This window comes from Apteryx mantelli, chromosome 4, assembly GCF_036417845.1.
Source record: "Apteryx mantelli isolate bAptMan1 chromosome 4, bAptMan1.hap1, whole genome shotgun sequence".
In the NCBI taxonomy this organism is placed as follows: domain Eukaryota; kingdom Metazoa; phylum Chordata; class Aves; order Apterygiformes; family Apterygidae; genus Apteryx; species Apteryx mantelli.
Genome location: NC_089981.1, coordinates 78,610,635 through 78,630,028, shown reverse-complemented (window position 1 = coordinate 78,630,028; position 19,394 = coordinate 78,610,635). Strand labels below are relative to the sequence as shown.

The following is a 19,394-nucleotide window of genomic DNA, read 5'->3' as shown; positions in this document are numbered from 1 at the left end:
TGTGGTTTTCAGGCGTGACATCTCACACCAGCATTTTGCAGGACATGTTTCCTCTCTGTGTTTCCCTCTGTGAGAAGAGCTGTATTTTCACTGTTGTGATTTCAGCTCCCAGATCTCTTCAGATTTGGTGAGTGTGTGTATAGGTCCTTTGGTGTTCCCTGGGCTGTGGCCCGCAGCAGGGTGACCTGGGGCACCAAAAGAGGCAGTTGCCTTGGGGCTTCAGCCTGCTGGGAGCATTGTGACGACTAGGAGCTGCTCCCTGAAAGGGTCCAGGTTCATGGGGCAGCAATTCCTGGCCAGGGCAGCTGCCCTCGCACTTTTATCCTCTGAGCAGCAAAATCCAATGTTGCCTGCACAGCTGTGAAGCCAAGAGCCAGCTGTGTTTCCCAGCCAGTCAGAAGCTCTGGCGAGCAGTGCTGTCCCAGGGCAGCTGGGCAAGCAAGATTCTCATGCAGGGCTTGCCCGTTTTAGATGTCCACATTGCTCTGAGAGGAAGGCACTGCCTATGCCTCTTTGCTGGCTATGAAAGGAGTCTAGATGATCAGCAGAGATATAGACTTCACATTAGGCACCTTGAGGCTGGATAAAACAACTTGCATCCCAGTGTCTGAACCATGTGTTAACTCATACACTAGGCAAAGACTCTGGATTCCCCAGATGGGTCAGATGCAAACCAGACAGGTAGAAACCTAGGTACATAGGGCCCGAGCTAGGCTCAGGACCTCAGAACACAAGACAGAGATCTCTCGAGGAAGAGCTCTGCCCTATTTCAGTTGTCTGATGCATATTGCTTGGGGTTGTGACCACTAACCTGCTGAATGAAAACATGGTCCAGGATTTTGTTACCTTGAGCTGTTTTGTTTGTGCCAAGGAGATAAAAAAAGGTCTTGGAAAATAAACCTGAAACTCCAGACAAGGTTTCTGTTGCTAAACTTGGATCTCCAGCTGACTTTTGTCCAGCTGCTGAGATCCTGGCTCTAACCTTGCAAGAGCTGTGAAGATCTAATTGCTGTTTCTCAAATTCGGACTGATCCCCCAGCTCCCACAGTCCCCTGACAACTTTTTTTCTCATATCTTTGTTTCTTCTTACCTACATCCCTATATTGCCTTTCCATAGCTTCTCCATGCTTTTGTCTGGTTTTGTTTGCTCACTGCTATGTGTGCTCTATTTCACAGACTGCTAAGGCATGTGAACTACAAGGTCTCTTGATTTAGCCTGTGTCTTTTCAAAAGAGGCTAGAGATTTCAGTAACCAGTCCAAAGAACTAGAAAAGCAAAGCACTCAAAACAAGACAGACAGAAAGATACACAGTGGATCTTTCTGTGCTCTCATAAATAAAAGTCAGATGATCACATGTTTTTCTAAAAATAACACCCACGGTGAGTGTTTCAGTAGGAATAATACTGACCTAGTTTGCATGTTACCCACATACAAAAATAAGATGGTGAGGAAAACCTAGTTATCTGATGTGGTATTTGCATTTGTTGAGCCAGATCTGAATTGAGAAGTGGCTAATTAGATTGTATATTCTCATCTCTGCTGCCCTTCTAGAGGTTTCAGTGAAGTGGGAGAGGGGGATGCTTGCTAGTAAGATGGCCCAGAGCGGTTGCTTCCCTTCTGCGGGGGCTCGGCATGTGTATTTCCACTGTCTGCAATCACGCAGCGGAGCACTGTGCTCTGCTGTCAAAGAGGGTTTGCATGAGCAGGAATCCTCCTCTCTAGATTTGGTCCAGCATATTCACATCCAGAGAAAAGGGAGATCAGAGGACACTGTGTATATGAATTTAGCTTCCTGTTTCCATCCGTGAGGCAGAGCTAGATCAAGACATTTTGCTATCGAAGGAGGCCTTCTCTGGCTGTCCAGCTCCTCCCAGCCCTGGGGGACTCAGACTGCCTGGCAGTCCCTGTCCTGTGACCAACACTGCATAGCTGTGCCTCGGTGGCCTGAGAACAGCTCGTGCTAGACCCTGCCTGCTGGCTCCTCTTCGTCTCCCTCCTCTGAGGCGTCCTGCTTGCCATGCTGGCCTGGACCTGCAGCCACTCTCCATGGGCAGCACAGCATCAGTAACAGCAAGGGTCAAGGGCTGACATCCCTCGTAGAGAGACACCTGGGACAGACACCCTCTGGGTCCTCTGAGTTCTGGTCGGGTGGGTATTACAGGTTACTATGAAAGGTTACTGTATCCAGCTTATGGAGGGGCCACTGGGGCCTTGAGGAGATGAGGAATATGATTGCAAACAAGATGAATCAGGAGCAGAAGCAGGAAGAAAAGGACTCAGTCAGATGCACTTCACATCCCTTGGATAGCTGAGAGGTGGGGAAGTGTCATGAGTGGTTCACAGGTAGGACATGGCATTGCCTCTTCAAGGCTTCACTAGCTCCCTGGGGAGAAGGATGTGTGCTGTGTGTGCGGCTGATCCCATCACGACCTGGCAATGATGGGCTCAGCAGACCTGGCTGGCTTATCTCCTCTTGGCATAACTTTAGCCAGCAGTCCTCAAGCCAGCACAGCCTTGCTGCAGGCGGCCCAGGGACGGGAGCTGCAGCCGAGCTGCCGGAAAGCTGCGGGTGGCTCAGGAACCGCAAGCTGGCCACCCCGCTGTGCGGTCGTGGCCCCTATGCCTTTGGCAGGTCTCCGCTTCTCCAAGGAGCTGGTGGCTGCCTCGGCTGCCGCGTGTGCAGCAATGAGGGCTGTAGTCCTTTCCAGACTCCAAAATGAGAACATAAGCATGTAGGGTTGTGCTTTGTGCAGCTACGGATAAAGCTCTTTTATGACTAATGGAAGCCATTGCTTTCCCTTAAGGTTATATCCTCATTTTTTTCTCTCTTGTGATAAGTGATACATGAAATTCTGACTTTCTGAACAGTCTCCGCACTGTGAAATGTTCTCATTCAGGCAGAGAATCTAGGTCAGCTGTTCAGCAGAATAGATCCAGCCTTCATTGACCAGAATGCACAGGCCTTCAGCAGGACGGTTTTTCCCAACTTGTTTTGTTCATAAAGAGCTCCTAAAATTGGACAGCAGCTCCAGCTTGCTGTCAGCAGGCTAGATGTAGGCATTGCAGATTCAATGCATCACAGTAGAAAATCAGTCATATGAAATATTCATTTTGATTTTTACCTAAGATGGAGCACTCTTTTTCACTAATGAAAATCTGTACATATGTTTAAGAGGATCTGATTCATAAGATGATACATTATGGGGATGGGACTTAAATTTTGTCTCTGATTCCGCACCTATAAATAACTGCTCTTACATATGGCATCTAATTATTTAATTGTATATGCAGATTAGATAGTCATTTACATGCTGTCCTCAATGACAGCAACTAATTGCACTGACAATTATTTCCAGGCACATATGGTAATGCCAAAGGTTTTAAATATCAGCCAGTACCTGCTATACATACCAATATTTCTCCCCCTCTCTTTTCTCCAAATAATGTTAGAGTAAATTAATATCACAAGGTACATCTGCTTCCTAGAACTAGTTGTACCCAGGCAGATCTGTTGTGGTATATATTTTGTATAAGACTACAGCCTAGCTTGGAATTCCTGATATATCTGTGTGTGACAACCCCCTGAGACTGCGAAGCAATAGGAGAGAAAATGTTAATGTGCTTTTTCTCAGTCATGTTTGTACATGTGAAGGGGGGACAATTGCAGACATGAAGGACTCAGGTCCCACTTGCCTCTGTACGAAGAGTGATCCATAGCCATTTTGATCCAGAAGGTACTTTACAGCTCCTTTGCTTTCCCTTTGCATAGATCTAGATGATTACACAGGGCAAGGTCAGTAGGAATCAGATCTAGGGAGTGCCCAGTTCATTTTCTCATCCCCATCTATAAAATCAGTGCAGTCTTCTTTTTTCTGATGTAAAACAGGTTTTGAGCAGGAAAGCTTACATTTTGCTGACATTTTTCCCATTTTGCCTACCTAAAATATGTATAACTGTGAACAGTGTGGTAACAGCCGAAGAGGCCTTATTTGAGCATGTAACCATTTTTGGGCTTGGAAACCTCATGTCAAAAATTCATGTGGAAAATACTATTAAAAACACATTCACTTAAACAAAAAAGCTCCAGGCAACTGCCTTAAAATACAATGACTCCATGGTGAGCCAAGATCAGTTACATTAAACTGGTTTATATTTTGTGTGATTTTCAGATGTTATTGACTCCAAGGTATTTACTGTTTTGTAGCCATGGAGTGTACAAACACCATGCCAGCCTGGCTGCCTACTCCCCAGAACAGATGTGTAAAGCTAAGAGGATGAATATTCTCTCTGAGACTGAAGGAAATAGCTGTATACTTAAATGTTTTGTTGAAATGTGGCCTTAATACTGTTTTCTTAATCAAGTTTCAAGAGTATCCACTCCTGAAAGCCAGTAAGTAACGTGCTGGAGCTCTGAGGCCCCAACAGTACAGATAACATACCTGTTCAGGATGGGGAAAAATATTGGTTCCTTTTTTAATTTGTTTGGTAATTTAGAAACATCCTGGCAAGTTATCTAATTTTGTTTGCTCAAGGACCAGATCCTTCTTGTTTGTGGAGGAGGGCTCGCTGTGAGCCATGCCTGCAAGCAGAGTCGTGACGATGCATGTGGCAGAGGAGCACTGCTGCTGTGCTGGCGGTGCTCTGCCATCCTCAGGAGCCATGATAGCATTTGTGGATCCTTATATAGTGCTTGCTCCCCTTCACTGAGAAGCAGGAACCAACGGAAAGATAAGATACGTTCTGACACTGACAGCAGATAAATGTGCTACAAATACTGTTCTCTGCCTTTGCCTTGCCTATATCTGACATGCTCCCCCTGAAATTTTGCTCACGTTTTCTTTTGTCTAGATTTCTTTCTTTCCTGTAACAGAAGAAGAGGTCGGAAAAAGTTGAAGACCCTCCCAGGGCTTCCTCATCATGTAATGGTGTTGTATATTGTAATGCCAAGTCTCCTCTGAATGCTTTGCTGTGTTTGGAAGAAAACACAATGGTGCAGCATAAATGTTTTATCACCATGCATTTGGGAGACCTGCTTTATTCAGCCTGAACTCATGTTGATTAAAATTTAATGCTTCTCTTTGTGTTCATGCAGACTTCCTCCACGGTGTATTTTACTGAAACGGGTTCAGAGGATGATTAGCTCTTTTTTAGGACCCTTTTGGGTTACCCTTGCTGCAGCAAGCCCCTCACTGAAGCTAGCTCAAATCTAGTTGTTCAGAGCTGAGAGAAGAAGGAAAACAGAGTTTGTAAAAATCATTTAAAACTGACCTTTTTTGCAGTGTGACATCATGACATCTTGTTTGAAATCTTGAGCTCTTCCAGGGCTAGAGGATAATTCTTGAAAGCAATTCCATGCTCACCATGGGATGGGAATGGAGCTCATTTTCAGTCTGTCCAGAAATGAAACTGGGAGGTATAAGATGCTAGATGCTGAGCATTTCTGAAAATGTGACTTATCTATATGAGAGCTGTACTCTTTTCTCTCACCTCCTCTCTTAAATAACCTGTCTGCAGTGTCAGGATGTTCAGCAATGAAATGATGGCCCTGAATTGTGTTGTAAATACTCCCCATCCCAAAATATAATAACTATTTTGGGAAGACAGAGATTTCCATGTTCTGCAGGGAGCTCAGCTGGGTGGGGTGTTTCTGCCTTTAGCTCTTCAGCTTGTCTTTGTAGCCAGAGATACCTGCCATTAATGTTCTCTGTTTCTCCAAGGGCTAGAAATGGTTGGGGTTTGATCTTCAGTTTGTATTTAGTTGCATATAGCTCCTGTATGAGAAGTTTCAAGCTGTCCTGGAAACCAGTCTGTAATTATGATTTTTAGCCTCCAGATGGTGTCTAAAACAGATGTGCCTATGGAGACATGTCAGTGCAGTGTCAGTGAAACGTTGGAGATTAAAAATTATAGAATCACTGGCCTCTTGTGGCAGCAGAAAAAACATGCAAATGATTTTGGAACGTGTAATGTGCATTTTTAGTCCCAAATCTCTACATATGCTGCACCATATAGGGCTATGGGTACAGATGTGTGTAGGAAGTTTCATTCAAAATTGAACCTGAATTATTTACTGCAAGAGAGGGTCTATGAAAAAATGCACAGAGGAATCCTGTCAATCTAAGCCAGATAAAAAGATTCAACTAAAGTAATTTTAGGCTTATCTCTGCACAAACGGAGATGAAATATTCATAATACATGCTTCTCTGGATAAAATCATGGAACAACTTGAAAAGAGACATGGTGGTTGAGCTAATGCATTCTGTACTGTGCTAGCGCACAATACCCATAATTTATTGAAGAGAAAGCCCTTTCTACTCCAAGGATAGCAAGCAACATTTAAATTGTAGTTTTCCTCTGGCAAACCTGCAGGATACTCTTAGGATTACACTTTTTTGAGGTTGGGACTGGAAATGCTGTGATACAGCAACAAAGCTGCTGGGTGGCTTTTCTTCTAGGGATATGATCAGCCCTTAGCACTGCTGTGATTTCTATTGCAGAAATATTTCCCTAAACTGGCAGTAGGAAACCATTCAAGACTTGGGCCTTGCGAGTGCTGAAGTAATGCAGGTGGACCCCGAGGAACAGGAGATATAAGGGTGAGAAGCTACTTCTGCGGGTGGTCTTCCTGCATGTTGTCCCGATCCCTTCCTAGGCAGGCAGCGGGGCCAGGTTGCCTGTCCTTTGAACCCCTCCTTGGCACCATGTAAGTACTTTACAGTTTGCTATGAGGTTTATATTGTATATATTGTATATCCAGAGGTATGTGTGGTAGGAGCACAAGGTCAGACAGTGCGTCTTCCTCAACTACTGACCATGCAGGCCTGTGGAGGCGATGGGGAGACACAGATTTCAGCTGGCTTGACATCAGTCTCACTCACTCTGTGGCCCTGACTTTTTCCATGACTGCTGCTTTCCCTGGTGACTCCTCACCTGCGCAGAAACTGTGAGCTCACCCTCAAACCTTTACAGAAACTTTACGTTGTGCCCAGCCCCAGCCGCACAAGCAATGGGGGGCTTTTATCAGACTGGGCTGCTTGCAGGGGGGCCTGTGCCCAGCCGTCATCCCCATGGGTGGCAAGGAGAGGAGCGCCCTGACCCCACGGCTCCCCATCTCCATCCTGATGCTGTCCTTGCCTTTAGATCGAGTGCTGCGGAGGGCTTTTGGGGCTGTAACGTGACGTGGGGCACTGCCAGCGCGACGTGGGGGCGTATCGAGGATCGCGAAAGCCCAGAGGCAAGGAGGAGACTTGCTGTTCTCTGCTAACTGCTTTTATCCATGTGTCTTTAAACCACTGTGTGCCCTGGATATGCTGGCCACGCAGGCAGAGGAGTTTTTCTGAGCGTGCCAGGGGGGCACATCCAGCCTGCCGCCCTTTCGCGCGGAGCCAGGTACGACCCCTCTCTGACTCAGCCCTGCTGGCCCCTGCAGCAGGGCACGGTGACATTTCTCTCCTCTCCCCATGTCCTCTGCAGGTGCTAGTGCCACTTGAAGGGCTAAAACTGTCTGTCCTTCTCCACTGGTAATGCAAAACCAGGCTGGCCACTGTGCAGAGGTGTGAGGGGACTTGGAAACCGCCTCATGCTCCTCCCTGTATCTGCTATTTCTGCACCTCTCTGCAGCTAAATATAACCTAACCCCAAACAAGGCCTTGAGATCTATTAAATATATGAAACTTAACAAGCTTGTTTTGAAATATTTTATCATCCCCAGCATTTGGTTGAGCCTAGCATTTTTGTGGTCTGGAGAAACAGTTTTTTAACCAGAGTGTATGATATGCCATGCATTCTTTCTCATGGATAAATCTATCTATCTCCCTCTTTCATAGATGCTGAAGAAAAACAGAAGAAAGTTGCAATTGCTGCAATACTCTTTTGTCCTTGCTGGAGGCCTTCAGGGAAAAATCAGGGGAAGGGAATTCCCAGCTTGGCACTAGCTTCTTTACTGAAGACAAAACTGCTACTTCTAGAAGGATTGTTTTATTCTTCTTTTACTACATGGATAAGATGTTTGTAATGCAGGGGTTTTTATGGTCAGTTTGAACATCCCTACTGCTGGACTTCCTACAGTTCTTCCTTAAAACTGTGTGTGTGTGTATGTGACTTTTTTATTTTCAAAGGGGGAAGCATCTTCCTTAAAACAATGCTTGTTTCGTTCTGAACAAAACCAGAATTAGGCAAAATCCCCAGGAATTAGCTAAAAATGTTTCAAAGGAACAGTAAACTAGGTTACTAATTAAGTGAAAATTGAGGTCAGTTTGGAGACAGGTCCTCGCAATGATGAGGAAAACACAGGCAGTGCAAGTGGTACAGCAAGTCCAAACTTGTTGTGTTTCAGTATTCAGGGCAGAGGAAGGGGCAGGATTCAATTCCCCAGTGAGCTTATTTTCAGGATTTGAGCTTGGTTTCTTAGGAGCCCAAAGCTGATGTAAGCATGCAGCCTCTTTGCCTGTCAGTGCATTTATCTGTCCCCTCCTAGTAACTCAAATTTATCTAGTTTCAGACGAATCTGGAGCAGGAGAGAAGTCTCAGATTAACTTCTGAAAAATGTGATGAAAAATCAGTGGCTGAACAGGGAAGAAATACTCCGGTTAGTGCCCTCGGTAAGAGAAAGGAGGAAAGGTTGCTGTTTCTCTCTCGGTCTGGCCGTGGCCATGCAGCCAGCGAGCACTGCCTGGTGCCAGCTGGGTGGTGATGGTGGCTTTGAACTCGCAGCAGCTCTTTTTTGCCTGTTTGGGGTGACAGCGATGTGAGGGAGCAGAGCAGGCAGAGCCCAGGGGGGAGGCAGGTGCTGTAGAGAAGCACTGTCATTTCAGCTGTTACTATGAAAAAGGTTGCTTGTATTAATATTTGCGTTGCTTTGTCTACTGTAGCACATATATAGGTTAGCTGGAGAGCAACAGGGAATTTGGTGAGTAACAGAACCAGGGAAACCGTGTCTGTGTACTTAAACTTGAGCTGCTGGGTGGAGTCTCTGATGTCTAATAAAGGCTGAGTCCATGCTGTGTTTTGTTCCTCAGCAGGAGCATTAAGGGTCTCTCTTCTCTCCTAAGCCATGTATTTTTATGAAGCATTTAGAGATGTACTAGTTTGTGCCAGCTACCATCTGTCAATTTGATTTTAAATTGACCTACTCATTTGAATGCATTAGGGCATGACATCAGATGAGCACAGGGATGCATGCACCCTGTGACTACATAATCTCATTTCTTTAGGAAGAGGATATCCTTATGAAATGAGTATAAATATATGCTTTCTACAGAATGATAAACAGCTAATTCTGCACAGTTAACAAAATCATCTCTTGCATATGTCCATCATGGCGATGCCAGCTACGATGTACAGTGGTTTTTTTTAAGCATACCTTGTTTATAATACAGGCTGGCTGTTCTTTGACTTCTGATGAAATCAAAGATTCTGTGTGTGGGTGGAGGAACACACTGTCAGACTAGAGCATAGGTTCCAGAAATGCTTTTGCATGAATTCATATCCTAGGGAACCACCATATTTTCAGTGCTATACTCTGCATGTTTTAGCATCGCAATCAGTATTCTTTTCTGCCAGCCATCATGCCTTTGGTTCAGAATGGTGGAGAGATACCAGCATGTTCTGGAAACAAAGAAGGAGGTGAAAAAAACAGTAAGATCTCTCTCTCCAGATACTGTGGATCCAGCTCTCTGTTAGCACTCAAGTGTATTTCATATAACAGATGCTGTTGAGCACAAAATTTCCATTGTATATGCTTCACTGCATTCACGTGGAGTCTCTGCCAAGCAAGAAGGGGCATCATTACATTGCTGGAATTGGAATATTAGTGTAACTGGACTCTTGCAAAGTCATTTCATCTGAGGAGAAGTGCTAATAGTCTGACTTCATCCGATTGGCATCCCGACCAAATGCCTATTGTTCAAGTGAGCCACACAATCTACTTATTATGAAGAGATTTTATGTGTACAGGCAAAGAAAATCGAAAGCAGCAAGATAAGGAGTTAAGTAAACAGAGAAACAGTTTAAAATTTTTTTCTGAGATATTCTCCTGTTTAGTGAAAGCTCCTAAAGACAAAGGAGTTACAGTTTTTCCAAGAAGGAAATACAGAGTCTCCATGACATGGGGAGTCTATGGGCTTTTCCAGTAGCTCCAGGCAATGGGAGAAACTCCTGAACACTGGGGATGTTCCCAAGGAGACAATGTCCTTCTCTTTCACAGTGAGCGGAGCAAGGGTCAGGGCAGAAAGGAGAATTACCCCTGTAGAGAACGTCATACTGCAGACTAATAGAAGCATTGAAATGCCAGGAACAAGGAGTTGTAGTGTGCAGTCAGTGTTGAGAGTCTGGGCTTCCAAGAAGTAGCTTTTGAGGAAGAAGGTGGTCATTTGGTACACCTGACAAAGGAGATGATTGTTCAGAAACAGGACTGTACTTGTTACAGTGCCATGTTCGTGTGGCTTCCTGCTACCTTTCTTTCTGCTTTGAAGGGGCCCTCTCGGATGGATAGCTTGGGTGCCCATGGAAGGGGGCAGGTGAAATGCAGCAGTGCCCTGATTGTCCTGTCCAAAGTGATAGTTTTAGATGGCAAACAATTCCTTTGCATTATGTTAACACCTGGTGAAAGACCTTTATTGTAGATTGATCTCGGCACTTTTCAGCTCCTCCATTGTAAAGGCACAGCCTTTCTGGGGGCTTTGCTTGTCTGGGCACAAAACCATTCATGGGAGCACTATAGTAGAGGATGTTCCTAGAGGGGGATTCAAATCCCCCTCTTTGAGCTGCAGAACTTTAGCTTGAGCCATAAAATAGCATTAGAGACAAAGGGGCACTCCACATGTGCTGCTAAGGCACGCAGACCCAGGAAAGCAAGCTGCTGGTGGGCATCTTGGCAGTTCCTTTGCAGTGTTCCCTCTCCTGACATGGTGGACAGTCACACCATGCTTGAACCCTTGCCCTCAGAAGCAGAGAACTGTGGGCAGAGATATCCTGACTGGGTAAAGATGGGTGGCTGCTCCCAACAGGCCAGCGGGATGGATGGGTCATCTCCTCATGCTGCTGATTGGGGCTCAGCCCCACAGTCAGAGAGGCCGCCCCCAAATTACTGTTCCTTTGCAGGGTGCCTGTAGCTGTCTACTCCCTGTGGCAACTGTGTACTTTGCCTATAGACACATATTGCCACTGGTTTGTGAACCAGGGGAAAGCAGAGCAGGTGAGCCATCTGGGTTGATGGTGCTGCCATGCTCAGATGGGGTATACCCTAATGGTACTCTGATCTTGGGGGGTCTCTACGGTGGCTTTGGTTGAGTAGATCGAGGTGACTGTGGAGTATGAGATGGTCCTAGCCTCAGGAAGTCTATCCATCTCTGCTTAGTCACTGCCCACTTTCCAGAGGCCCATATTTCATTTCCCTCAAAGAAGCTTTCTGGGAAAATACAGCAATTCCCATATATCACTTTGCCTCAGTTTAGGGCTTGATTCTGCTATTGTACTGTATTCAAAATCTGTATACTGCAAAGAATCTTGCCTGCAGGACTGGCCCTTTGACATCCCATTTCCTTCTGCAAAGAAATCCAGGGAAAATCTGGACATTATTTTTGTTAGAGCTGGTCTTGTGGGAAAATGCCAATGAAATGAAACATAAACACATTGTCCTGGGATTTTCATGGGAAAATATTATTGAACTGTTTCAGTATGCTTGGAATGCTTCTCTTCAGTTCTAATGCTCTGGCTTTGTCATGTATAATATATGTTGCAGCTATCATGTTCCAAAGGAAACATTTTAACTTTATGCAAATAAAAAGTAAGATCAAGATGGAAGGTACATAAAACTGTGAGTTTCTGGCTTTTTTTCACAATTTGGGATAACATCGTGTTTTGCAATCTCAGTATTTCCTATTGGCAACAATTCAAATCTATGACCACTGCTGGAATTTATATTTCTCTTTCTAAATGAACAGTAATAAATTAACTGTATTTATCTCCTCCTTCTTCCTCTTGTTACTAATGGATCAGACTGCTGTGAGATAACATGCTTTTGGAATTAAACACTGAGTAAAAGAGTCAGAGGGCATGAGGTCTGAGATTCAGCTAGAAGTATATCAACAAAGAACAACACAATATTTACTTCGTTTCCAAGTAGTGAACTAGTGGAATTTTACTGTCATGAAAATGTAGAAAATCTTGGAAGAAAATTGCAGGCATTAAACACAGAAAGATGACTTCACATATCCTTAATCCAGATGCTGAGTGGAATAATTAACCCTTATCATACCCCAAAAAATCATTCTTCAATAGTACACAATTTTGAATAAATATGGCTTGTAATGGCTAATACAAGACTCTGTCCTTAGCTGAAGAAAATCCTCAAGTTCTTGATTCCACTTTTTTATTAATGGACTGGAAAAATAAAACCAGGTTTCAACTATCTAGCAAAACAGAGAATGGTAAGGATAGTATTTCAGCCTATCTCTAAGTGTATTGTCTTTCCTAGAGCGGCGCAGAGACTTTTAAAAATCTGTTTTAAACATGAGCTCCTAAAGTTAAACAACATTTTCTGTTTAGGAACTTGTTCTGAGGATTATGGATCAGAACCCTTAATAGCTCAGGGCTCAAAAATATAATCCTTGTACTGAGTATCCAAAAATCTCCTTTGTCTGCACAGCGGAGTTTGGCTAGTGAATACATGTATATACATAAGTGCATGCACACACACATACACATTTATGATGGATTGCTGTAATTTTATGACATTTATTTTCTATAGGTATATAAATAATTTATAATAATATAGCAAACAGCTGAAAAATAGTTCAATCCAGAATCTTGAGATCACTCTCATCTCCTCTGAATGGTGCTGCTAAAACATGAACCAACATGCATCCACCAACATTTTACTTCCCTGTTGACTACCATTAGATTTTCCGAGAGGTGGAGGAAAATTTGGCTCCAAAACGAGGAGTACTTTCCTCCCTGCAGAACTCAGGTGCAGTCAGGGTATGTGGCATGTGTGGAAGTGTGAGGTGTGTTTCATAGAAGCTACTAATAATAACCTCTCTTATACTGATAGGATTGTCACTGAAATAATTGGCAGCACTCGAGGATGGTTGAGTCATTTAGAACGTACTGAAAATTCCACTGGCTTTTCCCCAGTGCCTTGTGATTACACTGTGTATGAGGTTTTTGACATTGTTTTCCTGAAAGAGAGAGATTACATAAAAGGGTTGGCAGCCTATGAAAATTTCCTCCCTCAACATGGGCAGGAAACAAGTTAGATTTCTTAGAAGATTTCTTAGTAGGAGCTTGTAGTAGTACAGAAACAAGATCTGGGCATAAATGACTTCTCTGGGAAATAGCTGCTAAACTTGCACCTGAAGCATCACCTCGTGTAAAGGTGTTTCTAACATTTTTAGTATTCCCAGTTGGGCAGGAAACACACGGATCTGCTTGGATGATGAGGAAGATGAAGTGTTCCTGGGAACTCTTCAGGCGAGGCGGCAGCAAGGGAGAGAAAGCGGCTGGTGAAAATGCAAGGATGCTTCCCAAAACCACTCGGGAGGAAGGAAACAAGCAGGAAGCAAAGAAGAGAGGGAAACTGAAAAATGTGGCAGGCAAATTGCTAAAGGCTATTGCTAGTGGGAAAGAAGCAGAAGAAAAGAAGCCTGAAAATGAGAATTTGGCAGGGAATTTGCTGAAGATTGCAACATGTAGGAAGGAAGTAGAAGGAAAGAAGTCTGCAGGTAAATATGCTACGGAAAGTGATATCTCTCCGTTACTCTCTGTGACCAGTCCTGGACCTTCTCTGCCTCTTCCAGCCCTGGAGACTCTTGTTTTCCTTTGCTTCTGGAATAGGTGATTTAAGCTTTCCTCCTCACTATCTTTCACCTAATTTCATGTCCTTTCTGAACTGTACACTCATTCCCCTGAAACATCTGAATTTCGCTTTCCCTTTACCTCAGGAGTGTTTCCCTGTGATGTTCTTATTTTTATGGCTGCAAAGACTCCTGATGCATCTTGTGAAAAAAGATGATGCACATGTGACCTACACTGTGTAGGCTGTGACTGTGCTTCTTCTATGAATGTGGAGAGGAGGTAGGTTGTGCATAGGTTAGTTGTTCCAGCGAACGTTTCCTATATGTGGCGTGTGTTGAGCGAGGAAGAGTGCAGCTTGCTAGACCTGCCGTTGAGCAGCTTGCCCATTGTTTTGCTGAAGATCCTTGCATCAGCCCCCCTCCTTTTTGTGTCACGTTCCTCTCTCCAGTCTTGTTTGATTTAATTCTAACTACGCAGCTGAGATATTTTCACACAGGAAAATTAGGATACATGTGATATTTATGAAAGATAATAAACATTCATTCTTGACTCTACATGACACCCCAAAGCTGTATATTAAATTGATTCCAGAGTCTCATTTCTTATGTCCTAGCTTAACTTTCTCTGGTTTCTCATCAAGTTTAATTTCTCTTCTGGGCTCTGCTCCAGATACCTTTGTGCAAATCATGTTCACCCTTTGTTATTCAGTTTCCTCATCTGTAAAATGCACAGGGAAAAAACACGTTGCTTTGTGCAGCTATTGTAAGAATATATTTAACTCTTAGTGGTGTGCTGATTGAGACAGATAAGAAACTTTGGAAGCAGCAGTAAAAATCTTCTTTCAACTTCTCAACTTTGAAGATTTCATAATTGTCTCAACAGGGTGTCTGGTGACTAGAGCAGTGGCTCAGTCAGAAACTATCCATAGCTTCTTGCAGAAATGGGGGTCGTAGGGAGTAACATGAGTTTCCATTGCCGACACAGTGTGTTAGACCACCTTGTGATTTCCACCTTTGGATGAAATATCAGGTGCGGTCATTTAGCCTAGCACAAGAGCCCTGAGGAAGAGCAGCCTTTGGGCTGTGCAAAGTGGCAGCCCTGAAACAGGTGCGAGCTCCCTGGCAGGCAACACGCTCCACAGGGTGATGGGGACCGGCAGCAGGAGCAGGAGCATACAAGGGAATTTGCAATGCTTTTTTCCTACCAGTGTTTCTGTACAAAAGATGGAGAATTCCTATCAGGCTTGACTTTCAGCTGTTTGCTCTTTCACAAGATGTCCTCTCTGTAAAGCTTTTGTTCTGGACAAATGGTACTTTTCTTAATGAAAGATTGTCATTAATAAACCTGTATTGCCCACAAGAGTAGGTCTACTGGGATGATCATAGAAAACTGCAGAAGTCTGGTCTGCAGGCTTAGTCTGGAGGAGATAGGAAGAAAGTAGAAAGGAGAAAAAAGGATTTGACCTGAGAAAAGTGAGAGGTGGTAGTGGTAGGCCTTCAGCGAGTGAGGTGATCTTGAAAAGATCCCGAGGGGGCTTGGGATACAGGTGAAATACACCCATCAATACTCAGATATTAAAGTGATGGGCCCTATAGAGGAGTGAACAAATGTCAAGTTGTGTTGTTACTCTCTCTATTGCAGAGGAAACCATCTGTGGATTCATTGAGCAAGGGAAATTTTTTCAAGCCTGTAAACATATTTATAATCTGGAGCATTCTGGAAGTGATGGTATGGGAAAGTCTGAATCCCTTTATAAACTACTGGCTGAACGGATGTGGTCCATCATGGGAAAAGCATTCAGTGGAAGCGACAGGATGTTACTGGAGCCGTTGCAGTCAGTGGGCGAATCACTGAAGTGGGAGAAGCAGAAGAAAGAGGAATGGTTTGGTAGAAGCCAAGGGATGGAGACTCTTTCCACCTGGAGTCCAAGATTCTGGAAGAAAGACCTAGAGAAAAAGCTAATAAAGTACATGACAGTCCAGATTCCTCCCTTTGGTTCCACTAGTAACACAGACGAGACTGCATTAAAACAGCATCTGAGTCAACTGGAAATGACATTTCTGCCCAGCCTGGAGCGCAAAAGTGGTTTCTTCGAGGAAGCAGGCCTGCTTGTCATGTATGCCCGGTGCTTTCATGCCTGCTTGTCTTCTCATCTTTCCACCCTCACCGACAATAACCATGTTAGCTTCAGCCAATGTCTTTTAGTTTATGAATGGTGTCTTAACATGTACAAAAGGTATGTTCAAAGAGTTCCTTTTTCTCTACACTTATCATTGTCCCTTTTCCCCAGTTCTGAGCACAAGCCCTGTTTCCTGTTAATACAGCAGAACATAAAAACAAACAGCTATTGCTAGGTTTAGACTTGCCCATTGTCTATTTTATCTTCTGAAAGAACCTGGACCTTTTTTCTTTGCATTATTGCCTTTTCTAAATCCTTTTATTGAGCTCAGGAGCTTAACTGAGATATGCAGATATTTCCCTGCTGGACTCCTGTTGGACACGCACAGAATCCTGCTTCCCTGAACAAGCTGGCGGGAGTTCATTTGCTCATAATTTTGAGCCTCTTTTTAGCAAGCACTTTGCTCTACAATAATTTTCTCTTGCCTTTATGTCAGCGTTACGCTGTCTGGACCTCTCTTTTCTCCTGGGCTTTCTTGCTATCTAATACGGCTTGTAGTTCCACCAATTGTTTCCCTATTTCCTGCATGAGTGTTCAGACCTCAGGAAAAAATTCCTACCCAAGCTTGAGAAAACAGATATGGTTTATCCCATGTTCAGAAGACCAGCCCATCTGGGACCCCTTGGCCCTGTATGAGCTCAAAGCCTTTCACTGAGAATGCCAGTAGGTGTTATCAAAGTCTGAACCTGCCTTGCTTTCTTGTGATTTCTTTTTTGTATGACAGTATGAGGTGAGATGTTTGATTCTCTGTATCCATGGTTACTTTGCTACTTGACAGCTCTAATCCATTTCTGTCCTTATGGTTTTCAGCCGTTTTGGGTTATTTGATTGCTTCCATCCTTGCCTAGAACTTCTCTTCCTTGTATTAATTACACCCATAAACACTTGATTAGCTTGTAAACAGTTCATCAGATGGACTCTTTCCCCTCATCCCCAAGAAGGCAGGGTGATGGGTACCTTGCAGTGCATGTTGTCCTCAGACATACAGGAAAAATGTGGACAGTACTATTCTACTGATACTTTTATAGGTTTAAAACAGCAAAGTTTTGTTTTTAGATGTGAGTAATGGATTGATGAAATAGCAAAAAACTTATACGAAATTGGAGGTGAATAATCACTTCATTTAAATATATAAAGAAAAGCACAGAGATAGGAAAAAAATACAAATGATATGCCAATGCTAAATTCATTCAGGAAAAAAAAAAAGGCAAGAGCAGACCAGTGACTGTGGTTAGAGGGAAAAGACTGTGGAGAAAGTGGAAATGAGAAGAGGAGAGATGCCAGACTGATTTTAGGGAAAAAAGTCTAACTATCTGGATTTTCCTCTCTGAATACAATTACAACCTTTGGAAAAGCTCATGTGCAGATGCAGTTGTCCCAGTACACAGGTGCTTTTTATTATAGTCCGCTTTCCATACAGAGATAATATCTGAGACTTGTAAAAGTGTGCATGCAGGGAGGTGGGTTTGGGTAACGGCAACAAAGCCTAAGAAGGAATTTGGTGGCAGGAATGAGGGAAGGGGAGGGGGAATTGGAGAGCAGAAGGTGTAATTAGGGCAGCAAATACAGGAAGAAGGAAAAGAAAAACAGCACAAAAGAATAACTGGCAAAAGGGCTGAATGAAGATCATCAGCGTTCCTGGGGCTACTCCAGCACTGCCGACACTGCTGGGTGTTTGCTGTTCACCCTGTTTGCGTAGCGGGAGCCAGTGGCACAAAGCAGAGGTACCTGTGCGGAAGTGGGAGAAGGGCTATGAATCACCCCTCCCGCTGAGCTCTTTTTTTCTGTACGCAGTGGCAACAGGACATTGCTGGGACCCAGCCAGACCCCACACCACCGCCTTTCCCTTGACGCACAGTGCCTCATGCGGATTATTTTGAAGACAGAGGAAAAGTTACTTGCAATCACCCAGGTAAAAACTCATGAATTTTACCTCAATCTGCCTGTTTTATCCCCAAAGTTTTAAAATTAGGAATGCTCTTTTTAGGCTAGCTGCTCCCTTGCTGGCTGCCTCCAGCTCCGCTGAGGACCGCAGGGCCCTGAAGGCTCTAACTTGGCTGTGCAACCCAGAGTCTCGCACATGCTAGTGACCAGGCAGTGGTGGTTTGCAGCCAGCTTGTGGCCCCTGCTTCATGCCAAGCTGTCAGCAATTTCACTGAGGAGCCCTGGTGTGAAGATCCATGGCTGTCTCCTGCCAAATGGATGCTCCTTAGCAAAGAGATGCTTGGACATTTGCATGGTCTCTCTTCATCCTGTTGCTGCATCTTCATAGTGCTGAAATCTGTTCAGAAACCAAAATATCTGGAGTAAAGGGAGGCTATGGGTGAAACCCACTCCCTTAGCTGAGGGCCATTTCCAGAAGCTGTTCATCTTCTCTGGCTGTTAATGAACCTACAGTATGGACCAGTTTTTATAGCACCTTTGCATTAGCTATGCAGGATATTGGGGCTGCTGGATTTGCCTATCTGTGGACCCTCTCACAGCCTTCTCCAGCCTGCTAAACAGACACAGGTGAAGTAATCACAAAGATTATTCCCAGAGCCCAGTGCAAGAAAGCAGGTAGCCAATGCACACCCGGCATAGCTCTTCTGCAAGGCCAGAGCAGAGTGTCCTGCTTTGCAGTCCCACAGATGACCTCAGCTCTTAGGCTGCGGGATCTCTTTCTTTTCCCGGCAAAGCTCCTCCTTTGAAGGATGCTGTCTAGGCATGTGGAATACAAACGAAGCAGGGGAGATGCCTTATAGCAATGGGGAGGACCAAAGGAAACCACACTGTTTGGAAAACTCAGCAGGGCCTCCTAGATTCAGCTAAAGCCAAACTGCAGCAGCAATTACCACATTGATCTTCTCTCTCGGTTTCCATTTCAACCCACGCCTGGGAGCAGAGGAGGGGAAATTCCCTGACAAGCTGCTGAATCACCCCTGGGAAAGTGCTCTGAGTTGCAGCGATTCTCCTCAGGCCCTGTTCCCCGCAGGAGAACTCGTAGGTACTCACAAACACGGGAGTACAGGCACCAGCTGGTGACAATGTGCTTAAAACTTACCGATTTCAGTGTTTGACATTAAGCATCTTTATGAGCTGTTTCAGATCAGTACCTTGAAGACCACATGTTCCTTAGGTCTGTTTTTAGCACATATTTCAGTGAAGGAAATGACTATGCTCAGGGCAGTGCTGATGAGGTTATCTTAGAGCATGCCACTGAGTCATCGACAAGCCCTGAAAGATGCCGAATAACAGTGATAGTGAATTTAACCCTTTTTTTCCTCTGACATATTGACTGGAGGAAACTTTCTTTTACTCATGGGCACTTTGCATGGAGCAGGCTCACCCAGGTCTGGCAGTGGTTACTAGCACTTGTGCAGTGCTGCCCCAACTTGGCTGCATTTTTTCAGGCCAGCTTGGCTCTGGAAGCATTGCAGC

General features: G+C 44.4%; 1 protein-coding gene across 1 annotated transcript in view; it reads left to right on the top strand.

Moving 5' to 3' along the window:
- The first annotated feature begins 6,570 nt into the window (after positions 1-6,570).
- Positions 6,571-19,394, top strand: part of LOC106483092 (exocyst complex component 3-like) — a 31,796-nt gene continuing 18,972 nt past the window's right edge. The window contains exons 1-5 of the mRNA XM_067295020.1: positions 6,571-6,597; positions 8,496-8,601; positions 13,396-13,722; positions 15,437-16,031; positions 17,769-17,886. Of these exons, the coding sequence (XP_067151121.1) occupies positions 13,434-13,722; positions 15,437-16,031; positions 17,769-17,886 (1,002 nt within the window). The 5' untranslated portion in view covers positions 6,571-6,597; positions 8,496-8,601; positions 13,396-13,433. The remainder of the gene's footprint in view (positions 6,598-8,495; positions 8,602-13,395; positions 13,723-15,436; positions 16,032-17,768; positions 17,887-19,394) is intronic.